We start from the raw sequence: 20,119 nt of genomic DNA, 5'->3' as shown, positions 1-20,119 counted from the left end.
TCCGCCTCCTCCCGGGGCCTCACCAAGGTCACCCGCATCTTCCCTCCCCCAGCTCCTTGGGGGCGGTGTCCTCGAACCCCTCAGCGGCCCAGGACGGCGCTCTAGGCTGCGGCGGGCCCTTCAAAAAGCCTTCTCAACTCGCTGGTTTCCGGTACCTGGCTCCTCTAGCCTCCGTCAGGCCCTCGAGACTACTCCCCTAAAGTTCCTTCTCTATGGTTGACAGCTCCCCTTTGTCCCGACTTTCCTCCGGGAGGATGTTCTGGTAGGACCCAACCCCTTCTTATGGCTGCTCCTGCCGACCCTGGTAGGCGCAACTGGAGAAGTCACTGAGCCCTCCGAGACTCACATACTCTCAGCTCTGAAAGGGCTGCACGGAGTGGGAGGATGGCGGAAGTGAGTGTGAAGGTGCCCTTCCTTCTCCCCGCTCTTCTCTATGGTCGCTTCCTACGGTGACGGGAAAAAGGGGGTCCCGGCGCCTGCGCAGAACCGGGCTGGGAGCTAGTCGCGGAGGGGGGGTGGGGCAGGGAGCGGGAGCTGCCGCCGCCGCCGGAGCTAACCGCGGGGACCGAGATGCAGGTGGGACCGGAACCGGAACCCCCCTCTTCAAGTCCCTCTTCCCTCTCCGCGACCCGGCCCCGGCGTTTGCGAGGATCCCTGGGTGGGGGCGGGCGTGGGGGCTAGAGGCAGGAGGGGCGCCCGGCCCCGGAGAGTGCAGCAGACAGGGCTGCTTCCCTGGGGGCTGCGGCCCCAGGGAATGGGCGGGTAGAGTGTGTCCAGGGAGGAGGGTCGGGTCGGAGTGGATTGATCACCGGGTCCGGAGGGTTCGAGCCGGGAGCGGAGCCTGCACCCTCCACCACCCGCCCTTCGGGAAATATCAGAACTGAGCCAAGAGGCAGGTGCAGTGGGAAAATGTGTCTGAGTCCCGCTTGGCGAAAGAGAAACTGAGTCACCAGCTTAGGACCCGCAGGGTCAGCGGGCCTGAAGGGGGCTGGGTCTGCCTGTGGTGTAGAGGGTTGGGTGGGCCGGTGTGAGCTGAGGTGGCCTCTGCGTGGAGATTGGGCTCTCTGCTGTGTCTACACCTCTTGGCTCGGTTCCCCCGTGCTCCATGACTCTTTCATCTCCTAGCGTCTTTTCGTTGGTTTGGAATTGCCCCTATGGTTGGAGCCATCTGAGTGTGTAGGTCTAAGCCGAAGAGAAAGGGGAGGGGGCGCTGACCTGGGTCTGAACAGGAGTCTGGGGTTTGGGGAGATTTGCCTGAACTGCCTTCACCCCCTTCTTGGTGCCAGTCATCTTCAAGTATAACATGGGGGAGGAACACTAACAGACGAGCCATGGGTGTGTAAATTCCCTGCCCAGCTTTGCCACTTGCTAGTTGTAAGACCTTGGGAAGGCTCTTTCTTTTGCTGATTTCTCTTTGAGAAAATCAGAACCCCATAAAGATAGTAATAACGACTGTCATTTGTTGTGTGCTTACTTTGTGTCAAGCCGGGACACGTCCGGTTTAATTCTCCCAACAGTTCTAGGGGTTAGGGATCATTTGTCCTGTTTTATAAATACGAAAACCAAAGTTCATAGAGGACGTGTAATTTGTTCAAGATCACCCAGCTAATAAGTGGCAGTGATGGAATTTCGTCCTAAGTCTAACTCCAGAACCTATGGCCTTAACCACCAAGCTAACCAGCCTTTAGGGCACATTCCTCTGTGAGAGAAGAGGAAGGTGAGAAACCCAAGGCCCCAGCTCCCTGTTTTGTTTTACTTTGTGGCCAGCAAAGACTCGCCCAGACCCAGCCCACACTCTGCTGCTGCCTCTGGGCCCCAGACTGGAGGGCCACCCAAGAAGGGGGCTCTGGCCCTTCCAAGCCTCCTTCACGCAGTGCTTGGGTACTGGTCCCTGGGGTTGGCTTTCATTGATATGTCCTTAGTGAGCAACCTCCGTCCTCAGTGATGGGCCATGGGAGGCAGGGTCTCTTAAGCTCTGCAGGGCTGGCTCCCCTGCGAGCTGGGGCAGTGAGGGGCAGTGACTTGAGACTGGCACAGTCAGTGCCTGGGGACGAGGACTGTGCGGTGGGAAAGACAGGAGACTTGGAGTTCTGAAACTTTCTGAGCTCCGGGTTCCTCTTCTGTTAACAGAGGTTAAAACCTCCCGCAGGGAAAGGTAAGAACGGCAGTTGGAAAGCAGGTGATAAATATCAAAGGATCATTTTAGAGAAGGGAGGGAACGTGGAAGAGATTCCTGTTTAGAGGAAGGCGCTGTCCAGCCCTTCATCATACCTGGAGTTGAAACCAGGGAATGTGGATTGGGGAGGTAGCAGGAGGAGGGGTGCAGGCTAGACATTGGAGTGGGGGGTGATTGATTGGCTGGGGCTTGTGGGGCGCAAGGACCTGGGGAAGGGCAGGGAGACAGTGTGGTGTGTGTCCCAGGTGCATTCTAAGGAGTCTAGACCAGAGGAGGGGGTCTTGCCCCGTCCCACCTCAGCAGTGACTCCATATATGTGCCTCTTCCTTCTGCAGCTGCTGCCGCTCACCCCGTGTCTTCTGGCCGCTTCCCTCTTTGCCGCCCCTCCCCACAGGCTCCCCATCTCCACCTCCTGGGGGCCATCATGAATGATGCCCCTTCCCCGGAGGATGGGGCCTCGCCCTCCCCTCCCTCGTTGCCTCCACCGCCTCCCCCGTGTTGGCGGGAGTTCTGCGAGTCCCACGCCCGGGCAGCCGCCCTGGATTTTGCCTGCCGTTTTCGCCTCTACCTGGCCTCTCACCCCCAGTACGCGGGGCCAGGGGCCGAGGCCGCCTTCTCCCGCCGTTTTGCCGAGCTCTTCCTGCAGCACTTTGAAGCAGAGGTGGCCCGGGCCTCCGGCTTCCTGTCGCCACCCCTCCGGGCTCCTCTGAGTCCTGGTGTGGAGGTCCCGCCACACGACCTGTCCCTTGAGAGCTGCAGGGCGGGCGGGCCCCTGGCTGTGCTGGGCCCTTCTCGCTCATCTGAGGACCTGGCCGGCCCCCTCCCTTCCTCGGTCTCTTCCTCTTCTGCAACCTCCTCGAAGCCGAAGCTCAAGAAGCGCTTCTCCCTCCGCTCAGTGGGTCGCTCGGTCCGCGGTTCGGTCCGCGGCATCCTGCAGTGGCGGGGGACCGTTGACCCGCCCTCTCCAGCGGGGCCCCTGGAGACGGCTTCGGGCCCCCCGGCGTTAGGTGGGAACAGCAACTCCAACTCCTCTGGCGGGGCTGGGACCGTCAGCAGGGGACTGGTCAGCGACGGGACGTCCCCCGGGGACAGATGGACTCACCGTTTCGAGAGGCTGAGACTCAGTCGGGGAGGGGGGGCCTTGAAGGATGGCACAGGCGTGGTGCAGCGGGAAGAGCTGCTGAGTTTCATGGGGGCTGAAGAGGCCGCCCCTGACCCCGCCGGAGTGGGCCGGGGAGGAGGGGCAGCGGGGCCTACCTCAGGGGGCGGGGGGCAGCCTCAGTGGCAGAAGTGTCGCTTGCTGCTTCGAAGTGAAGGAGAAGGAGGAGGAAGTTGGCTGGAGTTCTTTGTACCCCCCAAGGTGAGGCCCAGTGGAGGTGGGGTGGCTGGGAGCAAGGGGTTGAGCAACCAGGGTGGTGGCTTGGCCCCCATACCAAGCTTTGCTTACTTGTTTTGTTGTTTGTTTGTTTGTTTTTTAATAATTTTTATATATTTATTTGGCTGTGCTGGGTCTTCGTTGCTGCGTGGACTTTCCTCTGGTTGCGGCAAATGGGGGCTACTCTCGTTGTGGTTTGCAGGCTTCTCACTGCAGTGGCTTTTCTCATTGCAGAGCACGCGGCTCTAGAGCGCTCTGGCTTCCGTAGTGTTGGCTTGTGGGCTCTAGAGCACAGACTCAGTAGTTGTGGCGCATGGACTGAGTTGTCCCGCAGCATGTGGGATCCTCCCGGACCAGGGATCGAACCTGTGTCTCCTGCACTGGCAGGCGGATTCCTTACCACTGAGCCATCCGGGAGGGCCTGGGTTTCTTAAAGCTAGCTCCTGACTCTGGGTTAGTCGCCATGGGCAGGACAAAGAAAGCAGTGTTATTTGTCTAACTCCCTTTGGGTGTGGAAGGAAGGCCGAATCTCTGGAGGGTGGGGAAGGGTTGTCTCTCCAACACCAACAGTCTGGGTCTTGTTCTCTCTTGCGACCTAGGCGTCTCGGCCTCGACTGAGCATTCCCTGCTCCACCATCACCGACGTGCGGACAACCACAGCCCTGGAGATGCCTGACCGGGAGAACACCTTTGTGGTTAAGGTAGGAGGCCTGGGCTCCCTGCCTTCTCAGAGCACTCATGTTAGAGAGAAAGCTCTTTTCGGACATTGAAGCAAGGGATACATGTGCAAGGAGGGGCACGGATGCCAGGTGCCTTGAGAATGTGTCCCCAGGGCGGCGGCTTTTCTGGGAGGAGGGGTGAGCAGGAGGATGTCCTTGCTGCTGTTAGGGGTGCATTAAGGCCTCGAGACCTGGAAGTGGCCTGTGGGCCTCCTCTCGTCCCCATAGGTGGAAGGCCCCTTGGAGTACATCCTGGAGACAGCCGATGCGCTACACGTGAAGGCCTGGGTGTCTGACATCCAAGAATGCCTGAGCCCGGGGTGAGGAGCCCGACTTCTGCCACTGAGGGGCCCAGGGGTGGGGGTGGGGAGCAGCTGTCTGCCTGTCCGCCGTGACTTGTCCTCCCAGCACCGTTTTCCCTGTCTCTGCAGACCCTACCCTGCTACCAGTCCACGCCCCATGACCCTCCCCCTGGCCCCTGGGACCTCCTTCCTGACACGGGAGAACACAGACAGCCTGGAGCCGCCCTGCCTGAACCACTCGGAGAGTCTGCCCAGCCAGGGCCTGCTGCTGGGGCCCAGTGAGAGCAGCAACCGCCTTTCGCAGGGTAAGGGTGGGGCCTTAGAGAGCTGAGGACCCTGGGACCTGTTACATAAGCCCCCCGGCCGGCAGGCCCAGGCCCTAGCCCTCTCTCCAGGTTCCGCTGTGCACCTCAGCTGCCACCCACCAAACATCTGACTTTTGTCCCTGAACAGGCCCAGCCACGGTTTACCAGTTAGAACTGTCGTCATCACCACCCCGACCCAAGCCCCAAGCCAGCCCTTCTCCAGCCTTCCATCCCCGCCCCGTCACCTTTTCCATAAGCCTTGTGCTGGCCACCGCTCTGCCTGGAGATAATGGTTCTCTTCTCCAGGCTCGCAGAACACTGTGCACATCTTTGTTGTATTCTTACTCTGCATCCCATACATATGTTGATGGTACTAGGATTTCTTTTGAGTCCCAACTTTTAAACACATACATACGCTGCCCACACACATAAACACAAAAGGATGTATCTACCTGGCCCCAGCTCACCTTTCTAGACTCCACTACACTCTTCTGATTCTCCATTCCGAGCTTCAGTTTCACTGTGCCTTGCACACATCCTGTGTGCAGTGAGTAAACAAATGGATTAAAGAATCTAGGGGCCAGAATGGACCTTACCGGGTCATCAATTCTGATCTCCTCATTTCTCAAGCAGCTAAGAGCAGAGAGGAGAAATGGCTTTTCTGAGGTCATCGAGGATCACTGACACAGGCTATGCCAGCTTGTTCCTGAGCCACAGCGCCCTGCACCCCGCATATTCCTGTCCTCTGAGCACTAATATGTACGACACGCCTGTAGGCTCCTGCCTGCTGCTCAGCAGACACTCAGCAACTCTCCTAGTACATCCTCTACCCTGTGCTCGGCTCTGGGCGGGATGAGGAGCTCAGAGCTGCCCTGTGGGCCCACGGTCTAGCTGAGTTGACATCACTCCTTCTCAAAAGCTGGGCTCCCACCTGGTGAGCCTGAGCAGCACCAGCAGGAGGCCTTGGGAACTCAAGAGGAAGAGAATCAGGGGAGGTGGGATAGATGGGGAATCCCGCACAGGGGAGGAGAAGAGAATGTGGCTTGGAGAAAGGAGATGGCAAGAGCAGAGACCCGAGGTGGGGAGAGCCCTGGACAGTGAAAAAGTTAGGGGGGATAATTGGGCTAAATCAGAGGACACAGGAATACAGGTTAACATGAAGATCAGGTTGGTTAGGTTGAGAGAATTCACAGAAGGAGAATCTTTGACGCCCCTGAGAGTTGAGGGCTTTGTGCTATAGGCAAAGAAAGTACCTATTTTTAATGTGAAAGTATTTGAGGGGTTCTGCCCCCCACAATTCTGCAACTATAGAGTTGCTGTAATTTCAACTGTTGATTCAGAAGAGATGTGGGCACATTTGGATTCTAAGACCTTGTTGGAATCACTGTAGCCCTTTCAGCAGTGTGTGAAGCATAAGTTAGGAGCCACCGACGAAAGCCATCAGGCTCAGTGGCTGAAGAAAGAGCCAGCATTTTGGCCAGCTGACGTCAGTGCCCACAGGGTAGCCTGGCTGCTGGGGAAGTGGGTCTGGCAGACCAGTCCTCCCAAAAAGAAGCTTCAAGTTCTCAGTTTTGCTCTCCCCTTTTTCTTCCAGGGGCCTACGGGGGCCTGTCAGATCGCCCCTCAGCATCCGTCTCCCCCAGTTCCGCTTCCATCGCCGCCTCCCATTTTGACTCAATGGAACTACTTCCCCCAGAGTTGCCCCCCCGGATCCCCATTGAAGAGGGACCCCCAGCAGGGACCGTTCATCCCCTCGCAGCCCCTTACCCACCCCTGGACACTCCGGAAACAGCCACAGGTACCAGAGGTGTGAGTGTGTGTGCTTCCAGGCCTGGTGCCCACCCGTCTCGTCTTGGGATCCTCAGGGGTCCGACCGGGGGGTCTCGGGAGTGACCCATGAGGGAAAAGTAAGGCTTCTCTTCTCCTTGGGATTGGGATGGCTTCCCTGACACCCAGTTTCCTTCCCTCTCTCTTTCTTGAAGGGTCCTTACTGTTCCAAGGAGAGCCAGAGGGAGGCGAGGGGGACCAGCCCCTTTCAGGGTATCCTTGGTTCCACGGGATGCTCTCTCGACTCAAGGCCGCCCAGCTAGTGCTGGCTGGAGGCCCTGGCTCCCACGGGGTTTTCCTGGTACGTCAGAGTGAGACGAGGCGGGGTGAATATGTCCTCACTTTCAACTTCCAGGGCAAGGCCAAGGTGAGTGCCCGAGGAGGAGGCTCCATTGCAGGCAGTGGGCCTGCGGGTCGAGTGGGAGAGTGCTGCCATCGGGGAGGAGGGTTCTATGACTGGTAGGGCTCAGGCTCCCGTTTGATCCCACTCTTCCCGCCCTCAGCACCTGCGTCTGTCGCTGAATGAGGAAGGTCAGTGCCGGGTCCAGCACCTGTGGTTCCAGTCCATCTTTGATATGCTCGAGCATTTCCGGATGCACCCCATCCCCCTGGAGTCTGGAGGCTCCAGTGACGTTGTCCTTGTCAGCTATGTCGTGTCCTCCCAGCGACAGCAGGGTGAGCAGAGCAGGTCTGCAGGGGAGGAGGTGCCCGTGCACCCAAGAAGTGAGGAGGTGTGTGTGCCAGCAAGACGGGGTGGGGGGCCCAAGGAGGAGAGCGGGGGCAGAGGAGGTGCCTGTGTGTTGGGTCTCTCGGGGGAAAGGAGCCCATGGGGACGTAGGAAGGCAGTGGGCTCCGTGCTGGAGCCGGGAGGAAGTGGAGAGCTGGGTTTCGTGCATTCCCATTCCATCGGCCCGTCTGTTCCATCGTCTGTCTGTCTCCTAGACGCGTCCTCCCTGGCCTTGTCTTTGCCCTCCATCACAGCCTCGCCTTGGGCCTGCCCTTCTTGGGGGTGCTCGGTCTGATCCCCCTCCCTCCTCCCTTGATGTCTGATGTCCCTGTCTGATCTCTCCCTTTTCCCCACCCCCAATGTCCCATCTGTCCCCACGTTGCCCCTCCCCTACCCCCCCAGGCCGGGAGCAGGCCGGGAACCATGCAGGGGTGTGCGAGGGAGATCGATGCTACCCCGATGCCTCCTCCACCCTCATGCCCTTCGGAGCGAGTGACTGTGTGTAAGTGTGGTCCTCCTCTCACCACCGCCCATGATCCATCTTCCATGGATGGGGGGATTGCTCAGGAGACGGGATCTGGGGGAGATAGCACATGGCTCCGGGGAGGGGATGAGCGAAGGGGAGGCTGCTCCAAGAGCTTGCCTCCCTCCACCATCAGTCTGTCTTCTTACCATTCCTATCCAGAATCGAGCACCTCCCATGACCCACCCCAGCCCCCTGAACCCCCTTCATGGACAGATCCCCCACATCCTGGGGCAGAAGAGGCGTCGGGGGCGCCAGAAGTGGCGGCAGCAGCAGCCGCAGCAGCCAAAGAGAGGCAAGAGAAAGAGAAAGCGGGCAGTGGAGGGATCCAGGAAGAGCTGGTCCCCGTGGTTGAGCTGGTCCCCGTGGTTGAATTGGAAGAGGCCGTAGCCCCAGGCACGGAGGCCCAGGGAGTCGCTGGATCTGCTGGGGCCCCTGGGGCGACCCTGATGGTGCAGCTCCAGCAGTTACCACTAGGGGGCGATGGAGAAGAAGGGGGCCATCCCAGAGCCATAAATAACCAGTACTCCTTTGTGTGAGATGCCCTACCCCACCCTCTCTCCTCTTGCTCCCCAGCCCTCGGTTGGTGAGATCGGGGCTGGGCCGAGACACAGGAGTGGTGGGAATCCCCTCCCCACATGCTTCCTGACCCTTGACGGCCAAGGGCATGTTTGTTGGTACAAAAAGGTTCAAGAGCCCTAACTCCCCAGTTCGTACACTACAGGTGCCCCATCCCCTGGGCAGGGGATTCAGGCGCCATTACCTCCCGAAGGGGCTCTTATGGTCAGCCCCATCCCTGGGGGCCATTTCCCCATTAACCACCCCTCAGCCCAAGGAAGGGTGAGGGGGAAGGGCTGTCAGTTATATTAAGGTTGTTGTTCTTGTTGTTTTAAACAAAATGGAGAAGCATAAATAAATAAAAGGGTTTATCTCAGTTCCATTGTGACGGCTGTGGCCAGTGTTTGCAGTGAGGGGCTGGAACAGGTGGGTCAGGAAGGTAGCCCACTCAGTGTTGCCAAATTCAGAGCTGAGAGGCCAGAGGCTTGGGTCAGCTTGAGTCCCTGTTGCTCCCAGACTTGAGCTTTTGACCCACTGCTCCCCAGGGGACTGTCCTGTTTCTTGAGGGTTAAGTGCAGAGCCAAATGGTGCTTCTTGGGGTCTCCAGCCAAGTTCGCTTAATGGGACAGGACAGTCAACAGCAGGATCGATGATCTCCAATCAGTTCAGACCTTCCTGCTCTGAATTCTTCAGTTGAAGCTTCCTACCCTGGGGAGAAAGCAGGCTGGGAGAGATTGTGAGGGGCTGGGCAAGGGGCACGATGGCTGTGTTGGGAGAGGTTGAACGTGGCCACCACAGCCTAGCTGCAGAGGGGCCCAGGGGCAGGCTGACCCGTCCCCCTTCTCAGAGCCAAGCTGGAAAGCTGAAGGCTGGATGATAAAAGAGTGCTGGCTTCCACTCTTGCCTTTGCTTCTCATTTGCGGTGTGTCCTGGGCAAGGTGTAACCTCTCCAGACCTCAGCAGCCTCATCTGTAAAATGGGAAGGTTCATCTAGGTTGAAGCCGCTGACATGGTTTACTTGGTCTGGATGGTGTTTCCATTGGAACTTCACATGAAAGTTCAGATCACTGGTTCTTCCCAAAAGTCAGAAGATCCAGCCTCACCTGGTACCCGCCTTCCACATCTACTCCATGCCCACCGGCCCACTTTACTCACAGGAGGCACATGGCTGAGTCTGTGAGCGTTTGAATTTGTGACGTCTCCCTCTGCTCACTGTACCCCTCCCCCCACAGCACCTAGTCTCTGCTCTCTGGTCTCTGGACTGAATTGTGGCTGTGCCCTCCTCCAACTGAGGGCACCCTGGGCTTCCCAGCTCCGCAGGTGCCAACAAGGAGGAGCCAGGTTCTGAAGAATCCCACCTGTTCTGTTGGCCCTCTCCCTCCCCCACCTCCATCCGGCTGGACCCCTTCCCATTCTGCCTCCCACTTCCCCTCCCTCCCGGGCAGTGTGGAGGCTCCACGCTCACGCCCCTCAGCCTCTGCCCCCACCTCCAGGAGGCCCTACCCATGCTCATGACCTTGCTATTCTGGGCTTTGCGTCCTGTTGGGAGATGGACAGGAGACAGCTGGGCTCACGGGCCACCCAGCCTGGGGGCTCGCCGAGGGAAGCTCTTCTGGTTTGGTCTCATCCCTGGGGCTCCCCCAAACCTGGGCCTCTGGAGCCTGGGGGTAGAACTGGCCTTGCAGAGGGAGGGGGATGGATTGGGGATCTGGATGCTGTGTTCTCAGAGTGAGGTGGCGAGAGAAGGCTGTGGCGCCCCAGGGTAAGCAGGAGCTCATCCTCTCTTAATCTAGCAGCAACTGGTGCTGCGAGGCTCCCCCTCCCCCCCCCCACCCCCCAAACCCTGCCAGCCTTCAGGGCCTTGCTTTCTGAAGGGGGGTGGGCAAAGGGTACCAGGACCCCTGAGCTCCCCCTCCCCCACCCCCCCAAGATGTGCAAGTCTTGGCTGGAGGAGCCTAGGAAACTGTTTCCCTCTAAGCCTGTCTACGGATGTTTTGGCTGAAGTTCCGAACTGATGGGGAATGGCCAGGCTGTGCCTCAGTGGTCCCTCAGAAATCCACCGCTCCCATTCTCAGCCCCAGCCCTCAGGATGGGATGAACACCTTCCAACTCTGGGCCTGAAGACCCTGGCGTAGTGGTGTGTGTGTGGGGGTGGTGCTCCAAGAGATGCGCCTCCATCCCAGTTCACACCCAGCCTCCCTGACGGTGATCCTTTTGCAGCTCTTGGCTGGTGGCTTTCCCTTCCTGGCTGCCGTTTCCCCTCTGAGAAGTTGGGGGAGGCAGAAGTGAATAACCTTAAAGGGCCTCGTTGGCAACGGTGCCCTGTAAAGCCTGCGTCCTTCCCTCAGCCTCATGTTCTGAGTCCCTTGAAGCCGCGATCTGTCCAGTCTTCTCCCCCTTCTCCATGTTTGGGCATTCCTGCTCCTTTAAGACAGTGGCCCTGTCACTCCTCCAGGTGGTAGCAGGGTCAGGCCAGCCAGCTCTGAAAGGCTTGATACTGGCCTAAGAAGGTGGGTGCTCGGCCAGGTGGAGGCGCCTGGTGATGTGACCCCCAGCACGCATACCCCCTTGTCTGTGCCCCCCAAACTCCCCCAGGTCACCGCAGGAGTCTGCTTCTGGGAGGGATTTATTGGACCCGTGAAAAGGGGGAGGCAAGGAGCACTGTGTCCTTAAGTCACCTGAGAGGTCACCCTCCACCCAAGTGCAGGCAGAAGAAAGGATGAGCATGGGCGGGGGGCTAAATCCTGCAGTGCCATCCACCCCTGCTGGCCTACCCACCCCCCAAAAGTGGGGGTCCCCTTTCCTTTGCCCCACTGTCTCCTATACCACTGTCTGCTTGGGAACTTGGGCGCCAGACAGGGAAGCACCCGTGAGAACACTTGCAGCGGTCCATGTGCCTCACTGTGCACTTAGGAAACTGGGCCCCAGACAGAAGAAGGACTTGAGGCCAGGGCTGCTTCCACGAGGCTGCTGCTTCACCTCACTGACCTCGCACCATTCTCTCACGGAACCTGCCTCCTCTCTGCCCCCGTTTTCTCCCCTGCCCACGCCCCATGCCACCCTCTGTCTGCTCCTCCCGCCGCTGCCCTAGTAGTGACCAACAGACGCCCCTATCCCAGAGCAGGAGTGGGGGCGGGGGGTTCGGAGCAGCTGCTGCTCCGAGGAAGCTGACACCGAAGCCAGCCGCTCAGCAACAACTTGTGGCTTTGCACCCAGCTCTGGGCCCCCACCCACCTGGCTGCCGCCTGCCAGCTCCCTGCTGTCCCGTTTTCCCCACTGCTCCTCAGACTTCCCTCTGACCCCGGCAGCCTTGTCTCTAGTCCCCCAGCTCCGTCTGTCCTTATTTCCCCTAGACCTGTCCCCATCAATCTGCCCGTGTCCATTCCTTGCGTCTGGAGCCTCTGCTTCCCTGGCCCCTGCCTTTGATGCCTCTTCCCTCGCGCCTCTGCCCACAGGGTATGCCCAGCGCCTGAGCACACAGCTCCATCTTCATCCCCTTGAGCACAGCTCCTTCAGGGCCAGGGTGGAGTACAGACCACACACCATCCAGGGTCTGCCATGTAAACCCTGTGGATTGAAGAGAGCACAGTGTGGGACGAGGTGACCCTCATTCCGTGACTTGGGGTGACCCCTGCCCCCATTCTGAAACTTTGATCCCTCTCTGTCTTCCATCAGCACATTCTGTAGGCTCTTGGGTTTCCCGGCTGCCTGGGTATCCCATTTTCTTGGGGGGGGGGGATTCCCTCTTAAGGGTGGGGGGGCCCTGAAGGCTCTGTTCCCAGAGGCTGAGTTAGAGCCATGGGGAGGGGGTTGTTTAGGGAGAGACGAGCAGTCCTGGCTCTGCTTAGCGGGGCCTGGACACTAAATCCCTTGTTGATAGCTGCAGCAACCCCTCCCTAGGGTAGGGTTACCGTCTTCTGCCCTGTCCCCTTGACCCTCTCCCCTCCCTGCTTCCCCTTGTCCCTCTAGAGCCACTTCCTCTTGCCCCCAAAGGATGTTCTCCCCCTTTTCAGCCCCAGTGAGGGTTGGGTATCTCTGCTGCCATTTCAACAAACTCAGGAAGGAAGGATGAGACTGCAGCAGTAGAAGTAGGTTTAGGAGGGATGAGATGGGAAGGGGGTTTGAGGAAAGGGAATGGAGAGAAGTGGGCTGAAGAGAAGAGCTGGAGGGGTGACTGTGGAATAAGAAATGCAGTGCAGCTGAAGAAGTCGGGCAATTGGGGAAGGGCTCAGCAGCAGAAGACAGAAAATGAGGTCTCTCTCCCTAACCCCCCTTCCCTGGGGCTGGGGCCACCTTAGCTTCCCTCATGAGTGACATCTCAGGCTGCAGCCCCACTGTTCCCCCTCGTCAGCAGAAATATCTCTCTCTTCTGACCCCTCCTGCTAGAGTCCCGGCCAGCCAATCCCTGGTCTGAGGGAGGGGGGAGCCTGGCCCCCCCTACTCCCTCATAAGGACCAGCTGGGGGCTGGGGGGGTGGCCGCCTGCTGCAAGTGGAACGGGGGTCAGAGCTTCGTGGAGGGAAGAATAACCTGGGGGGGGGAAGGAAAGAAAGAGGAAGAAACCCAGACAAACAGGCAGGTGGATACACTGAGGAAGGCCCCCGACGTGTGAGAACCCCCCCAGAAGGAACACACTGCCCCCTGGCCCCCAGGAAGGGAGCACCATGGAGGCTGCGCACTCCAAGACCACAGAAGAATGTTTGGCCTATTTTGGGGTGAGCGAAACTACAGGCCTCACCCCGGACCAAGTTAAGCGGCATCTGGAGAAATATGGCCATAATGGTAAGTGTTCCCTGGAGGAAAAGGCTGGTAACGCCCTCCTGCATCCCCACAACACACACACACACACACAATCACTCACACACACTGACACACACACACTGAAGCCTCTCCCTCCAGGGTATCTTAGGGAAGAGGCAAAACCTGGTCCTATGAGGGCAAGGGAGGGGAAGATACTGAGAAAGCAGGACCCCTGAGTCCCTGAGTTTTGGGAAGTTTTTTGGGACAACTTCGGTGAACCTCAGCTTTTTGGTGGCCTGATTCTCTTACCTTACCACAAAGTCCTGGTTGTGGGTGGCATTAGACTGAATGCCAAATAAATAATGTCCTTTTCTTCTTTTTCCCCGGGCAGAGCTCCCTGCTGAGGAGGGTAAGTTACTGGAAGCCCTGAGCTCTCATAAATGACACCTCCTTCCCTCTGTGTCCCATTCCCTTCTCCCTGTCCTCTCCTTCCAATTCCTGGGGCAAATGTTCCTCCCCAAAGGTTAGAGTCTGGCTGGGGGCAGAAGTTTCCAGGCACGTTCTCCTTGAGGCATCCAATCCTTGAACAACTGCCCACCACTTTGAGGAGCCTGTTTCTGGACTTCGGGCCAGCTCCCTCTGTCCTTATCTCAGCACCAAATGGCCTGCCCATCACCCTAGACCCTTCCTGCTCCAGGCTGTACCCCAGCCTGCACCTGGAGTCCCTGCATTCATCCGTTAGACCTTAACACACCGCCCCCCACCCCGTCCCCTCCCCTTGCCTCTGCCCTCAGGGAAGTCCCTGTGGGAGCTGGTGTTAGAGCAGTTTGAAGACCTCCTGGTGCGGATCCTTCTCCTGGCCGCCTGCATTTCCTTTGTAAGTGTGTTGGGGGTGGGGTGCATCTAGGGGCTAGCCTGGGCTGTGGGTTGGGGGCATCTGGAGAATATGTTCGTGGGCAGCCCCAAATCAGCGGCTTCTTTGGTCCAAGCCCTCAGCATCCTATCCTACAGACTAGCACTGAGGGAGTGGGGTGACGCTGACTTGCATACTCCTCTGTCCTCCCCCACACCCCGCAGGCAGGTTTTATTTTAAGCTTTAAGGATGTTCTCAGCCAAAACACTGAAGCTAAGCCGCCCCCGGAGCTTCAAGGGCTCCGAGGGCTCGGGTTACCCCCCCAGCGCCGGGCTCCGGGGCTCAGATGCTACTGCTGTTCCCAGGCCACCGCCGGCTCCCAGCATGCCCCGGGGCTCACACACGGCTCCGCCAATCCCCAAGCGTCCCGGAGCTCCTGCCCCTCCCTCCTGACGCTGATTGGTCGAGACAGAGACTCCCTCCTAGAGGCGGGAAAGAGCTGCTGGTGCGAGGGGGACTCTAAAGGCCCAGACCCCTCACCTGTCCCTGGGCCTCGCCCCCCTCCCCCCATCAGGGCTGGAACTCCCGGGACCCCCTTCTCGTCCACTTGACCTGACTCTCCCCTTACCCCTCAGCCTCAGGGCTGCCCCCACCCCCCTCTCTAGGGCCTGCCTCCGCTCCTGCCCTGGAGCTCCCCTGCGCACCCACCATCCCAGCAGTCCCGCCTGCATTTTGGACTTCCTTCCTTAACATTGTAGTCCTCCTGGAAGACAGGACTCTGGAGGCAAAAGCGTCTCCTTGTCCCCTGGTCTCTTAGTAGAGGCCCCGTGGGCCCCTGAGTACTAGCTGGCAGAACCTCACTTCTCCCTTCTCAGATTTGCTCCTTGACATTTGCCTGTGGCTGTTGCCTGGCAGTGGCAACAGCTGGGGTGGGGTGTGTACAGGAGGCCCCGTAACACTATCCCCTCCTCCTGCTCCCTCATGAAATTGGAGCTTCCCTGCCTCGGGCTGTGGGGGAGGGCTGCGGGTGGGCAGGGCGCCTGCGAGGACCACAGGGTTTTTTCTATCGGGTTTTGGCTCCCGTGGGATGGATGTGGCTTGGGGGTAGTTGGCCTGGGTGTCCCCTGAGCTTCGTTTACAAGCCAGCAACTTGGTCAGGGAAACCTGAAAGCATTCCCAGTTAATCCCCGAGCTGTGCATGTCTGTGCCCGCCTGTTCCCGCTGAATAACAGCAGTGGCTGCGCTTGTGTGAGTTAAAGGAGTGGACCATGTAGGCACTTAAAGGGATGTGGGGCTGCAGTGCCTCCGTGATGCCCCGCCCCCTTTGCTCCTGCACATGTTCTCATCTCTGTCTGCTCCCCTTAACCACTTGAGGGGCTTTATTGTCTGTTGATCTCCTTCCCTTGCTCCCCAGGTGCTGGCCTGGTTTGAGGAAGGCGAAGAGACCGTCACCGCCTTTGTTGAACCCTTTGTCATCCTCTTGATCCTCATTGCCAATGCCATCGTGGGGGTTTGGCAGGTTAGCTTTGACCCCACCCCCCATTCTTTCACATCCTGATGCTGGACCTGAGGTCAGCCTCCGTCCCTGTCTCCTCCTTCTCCATCACTTACCCTGGGCTTGCCTGGCATCTGATCCTTTTGCCCAGTTCAGGAGACTTGGTATTCCCACTTTCACTTGCTGGTTGTTCAACCCTGGGCAGGTGCCTTCATCTCTGAGTCTCAGTTTCCTCATCCATAAAATGGGACTCATAATCCTGTCCCTTGAGTTGTGGTGAAATTTAACAAGATGATGAGTGTGACGGTACCCAGCCCTGTGTCTGGCCTGTAGGAGGATTTCAGTAAATGCTCGTTTGATATCCTTCTTCCTCTTGCTTTCCACCACCCTCTGCTTTTTCTATCCCCTGCTTCCTGATTTTCCTTGATTCTCCTTCTTTTTCTTCCCCAAACCCCCATAGTAGTAGTGGCAGTGTTAGTCGCTTAGTCGTGTCCGACTCTGCAACCCTATGGACTGGAGCCTGCCAGGCTCCTCTGTTCATGGAATTCTCCAGGCAAGAATACCAGAGTGGGTAGCCATTCCCTTCTCCAGGGGATCTTCCTAAGCAGGGATCAAACCCACGTTGCAGGCAGATTCTTTACTATCTGAGCCGCCAGGAAAACCCCTAAACCCCCTTACCTATTCTCAGCTATGGGTGACGGTTTCCTCACTCGTCCTGTGAGGTTTGTCTGCTCCCCTGGGCCAGGAGCCAGGACCACATAACCTGCCTCCTTCTCTGTGATGCCCCAACTTCCCCCATACTCTGGCCCCTGCTCCTTCATCTCTACCCCTCCCCATCCTCCTTGACCAGTTCCTTCTCACTCCACCACCTTCCTTTCTCTGCTGACCCTCCTCTCCTCAACCCTGTTCCCCCCAGGAGCGGAATGCAGAGAATGCCATTGAGGCTCTGAAGGAATATGAACCCGAGATGGGGAAGGTCTACCGGGCTGACCGCAAGTCAGTACAGAGGATCAAGGCTCGGGACATTGTTCCCGGAGACATCGTGGAGGTGGCTGGTGAGTGATGGGAACGAGTGGTCCAGGATGGGTTCGAGGCCAAGAAGATTTGTATGTGGGGGGTGGCGGCTGCTCAGCCCCGATGCCGTGTCCAGGAGGTAGCCAGGATGGTGTCTGGTAGTCTCTGCTTCTCCTTCTCAGACTCCTCGGGGGTCACTCCAGGGCACTGTGGCCACGGCACATCCTCTCCATCAGAGTCTGAGCAGGAACAGCCAGTCCTGTCCCCGAAGCTGCAGGCAGACCCCTTGCTCCCCCTCCTCTCAGCCAGCTCTTGCGAGCAACAGGTGGAACCCAGTCCCTGCCAAGGGCCCCGTCTCCACCCCCTCCTGAGGCCTGGCTTCCCTCTCCTTCCACCCACCCCCAAGCTTGGTCAGCTTTAAATCTTGACCTCTCAGTGCCCTTGAGGCCTCTCAAAGGGGAAGGAGCGATGGTAGAAGGGAAGGGGGGGCCAGAGGCTCGAGCCCCCGACCATGTAAGGGAAACTCAGGCCCCAGCAGAGAGCACGGGACCTGGAGGAGGGGAGCTCAAGGAGGGCCCCGCCTCTCCGGTGAGGGACACTTAATGCCTGACCAGGGAGGGGTGGGGGCCAGGAGGCTAAGATTACTGGGATTCTGCCCCCTTCAGCGGTTTTTATATTTGCCCCACGCCGGTCTTCCCACGTCTCCAGGCCCCTGGCATAGGGAGCCGTGTCTTTCTAGGGCCTGCTTCCCTCCACCAGACACCCAAGTCGCCACCCTGGGAAGCTTGGCGAAAGGGAGGGCGGGCAGGCTGAAGACCCCAGTGCCGCATCCCAGGGCCCATCTGCCACCGTGACGCTTTGGAGTCAGCGCCATGAATGTCTATAAATATCCCTTTGGCTTGGGTGACAGGGTGTCCCGCCCAACTCCATTGCTGACCTCCTCCCTCCTCCGTCAGCTTCCTCTGGCACGGGAGGAGGAACCTTGGGAGCAGCGAAAGGAGAGCAGTCAAACCCCATCCCTAGGACCAGCCTTGGGACCAGGCGGGATGAGGCTAGGGGGCGGTTCTCTTCCTTGGAGAGGTCTCTAAGTCTGGTGGGGCATCCGCCGTGTCTCCCAGGCAGTTTCCTAGGCTGACCCCCTCCTTCTGTGAACATCCCTTGGCCTCCCCCAACCTTTCTCAGCTCCCTGCTGTCTATGGCCCCCACCCCCGCCCCACACCCCCCACAGCAACCCCCACTGCCTGTTTCCTGCAAATGCCCCTTCTCCCCAGCCCGTCTCCCCAGCTCACTCACACTGGCTTCCTGCCTTCCCTTGATGCTCAGACCACGGCCCAGCAGGCTTCTGATGTGCATCCATCCCCTCCACGTGGACCTGGCGGGCCTGCACCCTCTGCCTCCACCTCTGCCCCCTCTCCTCCGGCATCTTCTCTTCTCACACTTCCCTGTCCTGCCTTCTTCCTCCACCTTTTGTCTGGGCTGACACTGATTTTCTCAATTCCCAATTTTTTTTTCCTGTTTCTTGCTACCTTCTCCAGCTGTTCCACTTTGTTCTCGTCCATGGATACACGTCTATCCGACTTACCCTATATTTTGGGGGCCAGGGCTGCCTCTTGTGGCATGTGGGGTCTTAGTTTCCCAACCAGGGATTGAGCCTGCAACCCCTGCATTGGAAGCATGGAGTCTTAACCACTGAGCTGCCAGGGAAGTCCCTGACTCACTCTATTTATTCTAGTTCTTTTCATGCCTGTCCCTCCTCACCTTTCTCCCTCTCATTTCCCCCTCTGTTTTGCTGTCTCCCATCCTCACTTTTAGGGCTTCCCTGGTGACTCAGTGGTAAAGGACCCGCCTGTCAATGCAGGAGACTCAAGAGTCGTGGGTTCAATCCCCGAGTCAGAAAGACTCCCTGGAGGAGGGCACAGCAACCCACTCTAGTATTCTTGCCTAGAGAATCCCCATGGACAGCAGAGCCTGGTGGGCTACAGTCCGTGTGGTCGCAAAAGAGTTGGACACAATTTACCGACCAGCAACAGGAAATAATCCTCAGTTTTAGTTTCTTGTTAGATGACAAGATTGTCCCGTTTCCCCTGTATCACACAGTGTACACGTATTGAGCACAAACTGTGTGCCCAGCCCACCCCTCACCAGGTTCACAGCCTAATAGGGAGAAGAACATTCGGCAGGGGGACAATGGGAGTGAGGGTTAGAGGGAGAGCCTTGCTGGGATGACAGGAGCATAGCCCAGGCGACCCCCCCAAGACCTGAAGGAGGAGGTGAGGTCTTCAGACAAAGACAGTTTTTTTTCGGAAGGGAGAAAACTCCCTTCTCTGCTGACTTCACGCTCCTCTTCTCTCTCCACAGTGGGGGACAAGGTCCCGGCAGATATCCGCATCCTCACCATCAAGTCCACCACCCTCCGGGTCGACCAGTCCATCCTGACAGGTCTACTGGCCAGGGGGCGGGGGGAGGGGTACATCACAGGAGGATTTGATGCAGGAGGAACTGAGTGGACAGAGAGAAAGGGGACCCCTGACCATAGGGCCCCCGTCCTGGCCCCATCATGGCAGCGACGTCTGCCCTGGTCAGCTTTGCTCACAGCCTGAACCTGGAACACAGTGGGTCATGGGAGACAGTGGGATTTTGTGCCCATCTCCAGATGGCCAATAACCCATCCCTTCCACACAGATACATGGGCATGGTTGCCCAGAGAACTATCCTGCCTTTTCAAAAGCCCCCAAGTGAGGAAGCATAGGTCCTAGGATCAGATACAGGGTTCAGATCCACTTAAAACCTCAGCTGCTTCTGTTCCTGCCCTGGGAGAGAGAGGAGAGAGCCAGTGAGCTTGCTCTGTGGTCCAAGGAGGCCAGCTGGGTTGGCTCAGGGTGATTGCCTGAGCTCCTGCCCTTCTGGTGAGGGAGACAAGGTCCCCAGGGTGAGGGCCTCTCCCTTCCAGGAAAGCACTCTCCAATTGAGAACACACTTCCACGTACATCCGCTTATTTGATTTTCACTAAGACTGTGTTCTGAAATGTACACATCATTGGCCCCATTTCACAGAAGAGCAAACCGAGGTTAAGTCATCCAAAGCATGCTGCTTGTGAGTAGTCAGGCGGGGATTGGGGTCAAGGCTTTTTTACTCTAAGGGCAATGAGTTTCCCATCTGCCTCCAGGGGCTTCTTTTCAGAGTCCATACTTCCTCCAGGATTATTGCTTGGTCCTTCCTAGGCTGAGAAGGGAGAGAGTTACAGGCGGGAAGTCTGAGAGGAGGACATGACGTTATCTGAAAACCCCTCCGGCCCCTCTCCACAGGCGAGTCTGTCTCTGTCATCAAGCACACAGAACCTGTTCCCGACCCCCGAGCTGTCAACCAGGATAAGAAGAACATGCTTTTCTCGGTGAGCCCTCCAGGGCCAGCTGTCCTGTGCTCCAGCCAGGGGGCCCTGGTCTGGGAGAGATGCGATGGCAAGGGAAGAGATGAGGCCCACAGCTGGGCATGGGGTGCATTGCAG

At 58.3% G+C, this 20,119-nt stretch overlaps 2 protein-coding genes across 9 annotated transcripts in view; both read left to right on the top strand.

Annotated features, from left to right (window-relative positions):
- The first annotated feature begins 262 nt into the window (after positions 1-262).
- Positions 263-8,888, top strand: SH2B1 (SH2B adaptor protein 1). Of its 8 annotated transcripts, none has more exons than XM_043914610.1 (10): positions 436-576; positions 2,512-3,536; positions 4,151-4,252; positions 4,499-4,590; positions 4,702-4,877; positions 6,472-6,675; positions 6,860-7,071; positions 7,208-7,379; positions 7,834-7,933; positions 8,117-8,888. In XM_043914610.1, exons 2-10 carry the CDS (start codon positions 2,601-2,603, stop codon positions 8,133-8,135), a joined length of 2,013 nt encoding a protein of 670 aa, XP_043770545.1. In that variant the 5' UTR covers positions 436-576; positions 2,512-2,600; the 3' UTR covers positions 8,136-8,888. The 8 variants fall into 8 exon arrangements, with proteins under 8 accessions (XP_043770539.1, XP_043770545.1, XP_043770544.1 ...); XM_043914609.1 differs by having other exon boundaries at positions 7,208-7,435; positions 8,117-8,438; XM_043914611.1 differs by having other exon boundaries at positions 483-892.
- A 4,077-nt stretch (positions 8,889-12,965) lies between these two features.
- The window catches only part of ATP2A1 (ATPase sarcoplasmic/endoplasmic reticulum Ca2+ transporting 1), a 17,331-nt gene continuing 10,177 nt past the window's right edge, over positions 12,966-20,119 (top strand). Inside the window, exons 1-7 of the mRNA XM_043914602.1 lie at positions 12,966-13,293; positions 13,643-13,660; positions 14,046-14,128; positions 15,519-15,623; positions 16,516-16,654; positions 18,972-19,052; positions 19,920-20,005. Coding sequence (XP_043770537.1) covers positions 13,176-13,293; positions 13,643-13,660; positions 14,046-14,128; positions 15,519-15,623; positions 16,516-16,654; positions 18,972-19,052; positions 19,920-20,005 — 630 coding nt within the window. The 5' untranslated portion in view covers positions 12,966-13,175. The remainder of the gene's footprint in view (positions 13,294-13,642; positions 13,661-14,045; positions 14,129-15,518; positions 15,624-16,515; positions 16,655-18,971; positions 19,053-19,919; positions 20,006-20,119) is intronic.

The sequence above is a fragment of the Cervus elaphus genome, chromosome 10 (assembly GCF_910594005.1).
Source record: "Cervus elaphus chromosome 10, mCerEla1.1, whole genome shotgun sequence".
Lineage (NCBI taxonomy): Eukaryota > Metazoa > Chordata > Mammalia > Artiodactyla > Cervidae > Cervus > Cervus elaphus.
The sequence above is the reverse complement of the archived record's forward strand: the minus strand, read 5'-3'. Positions and strand labels throughout refer to the sequence as shown.

Excerpts from the sequence above, each read along its gene's own strand:
- SH2B1 (XM_043914604.1), top strand. The coding sequence starts at position 2,601 with ATGAATGATGCCCCTTCCCCGGAGGATGGGGCCTCGCCCTCCCCTCCC. Across the intron at positions 4,253-4,498 it reads AGAACACCTTTGTGGTTAAG|GTGGAAGGCCCCTTGGAGTA; the intron begins GTAGGAGGCCTG and ends TCGTCCCCATAG. Across the intron at positions 4,878-6,471 it reads CAGCAACCGCCTTTCGCAGG|GGGCCTACGGGGGCCTGTCA; the intron begins GTAAGGGTGGGG and ends TTTTTCTTCCAG.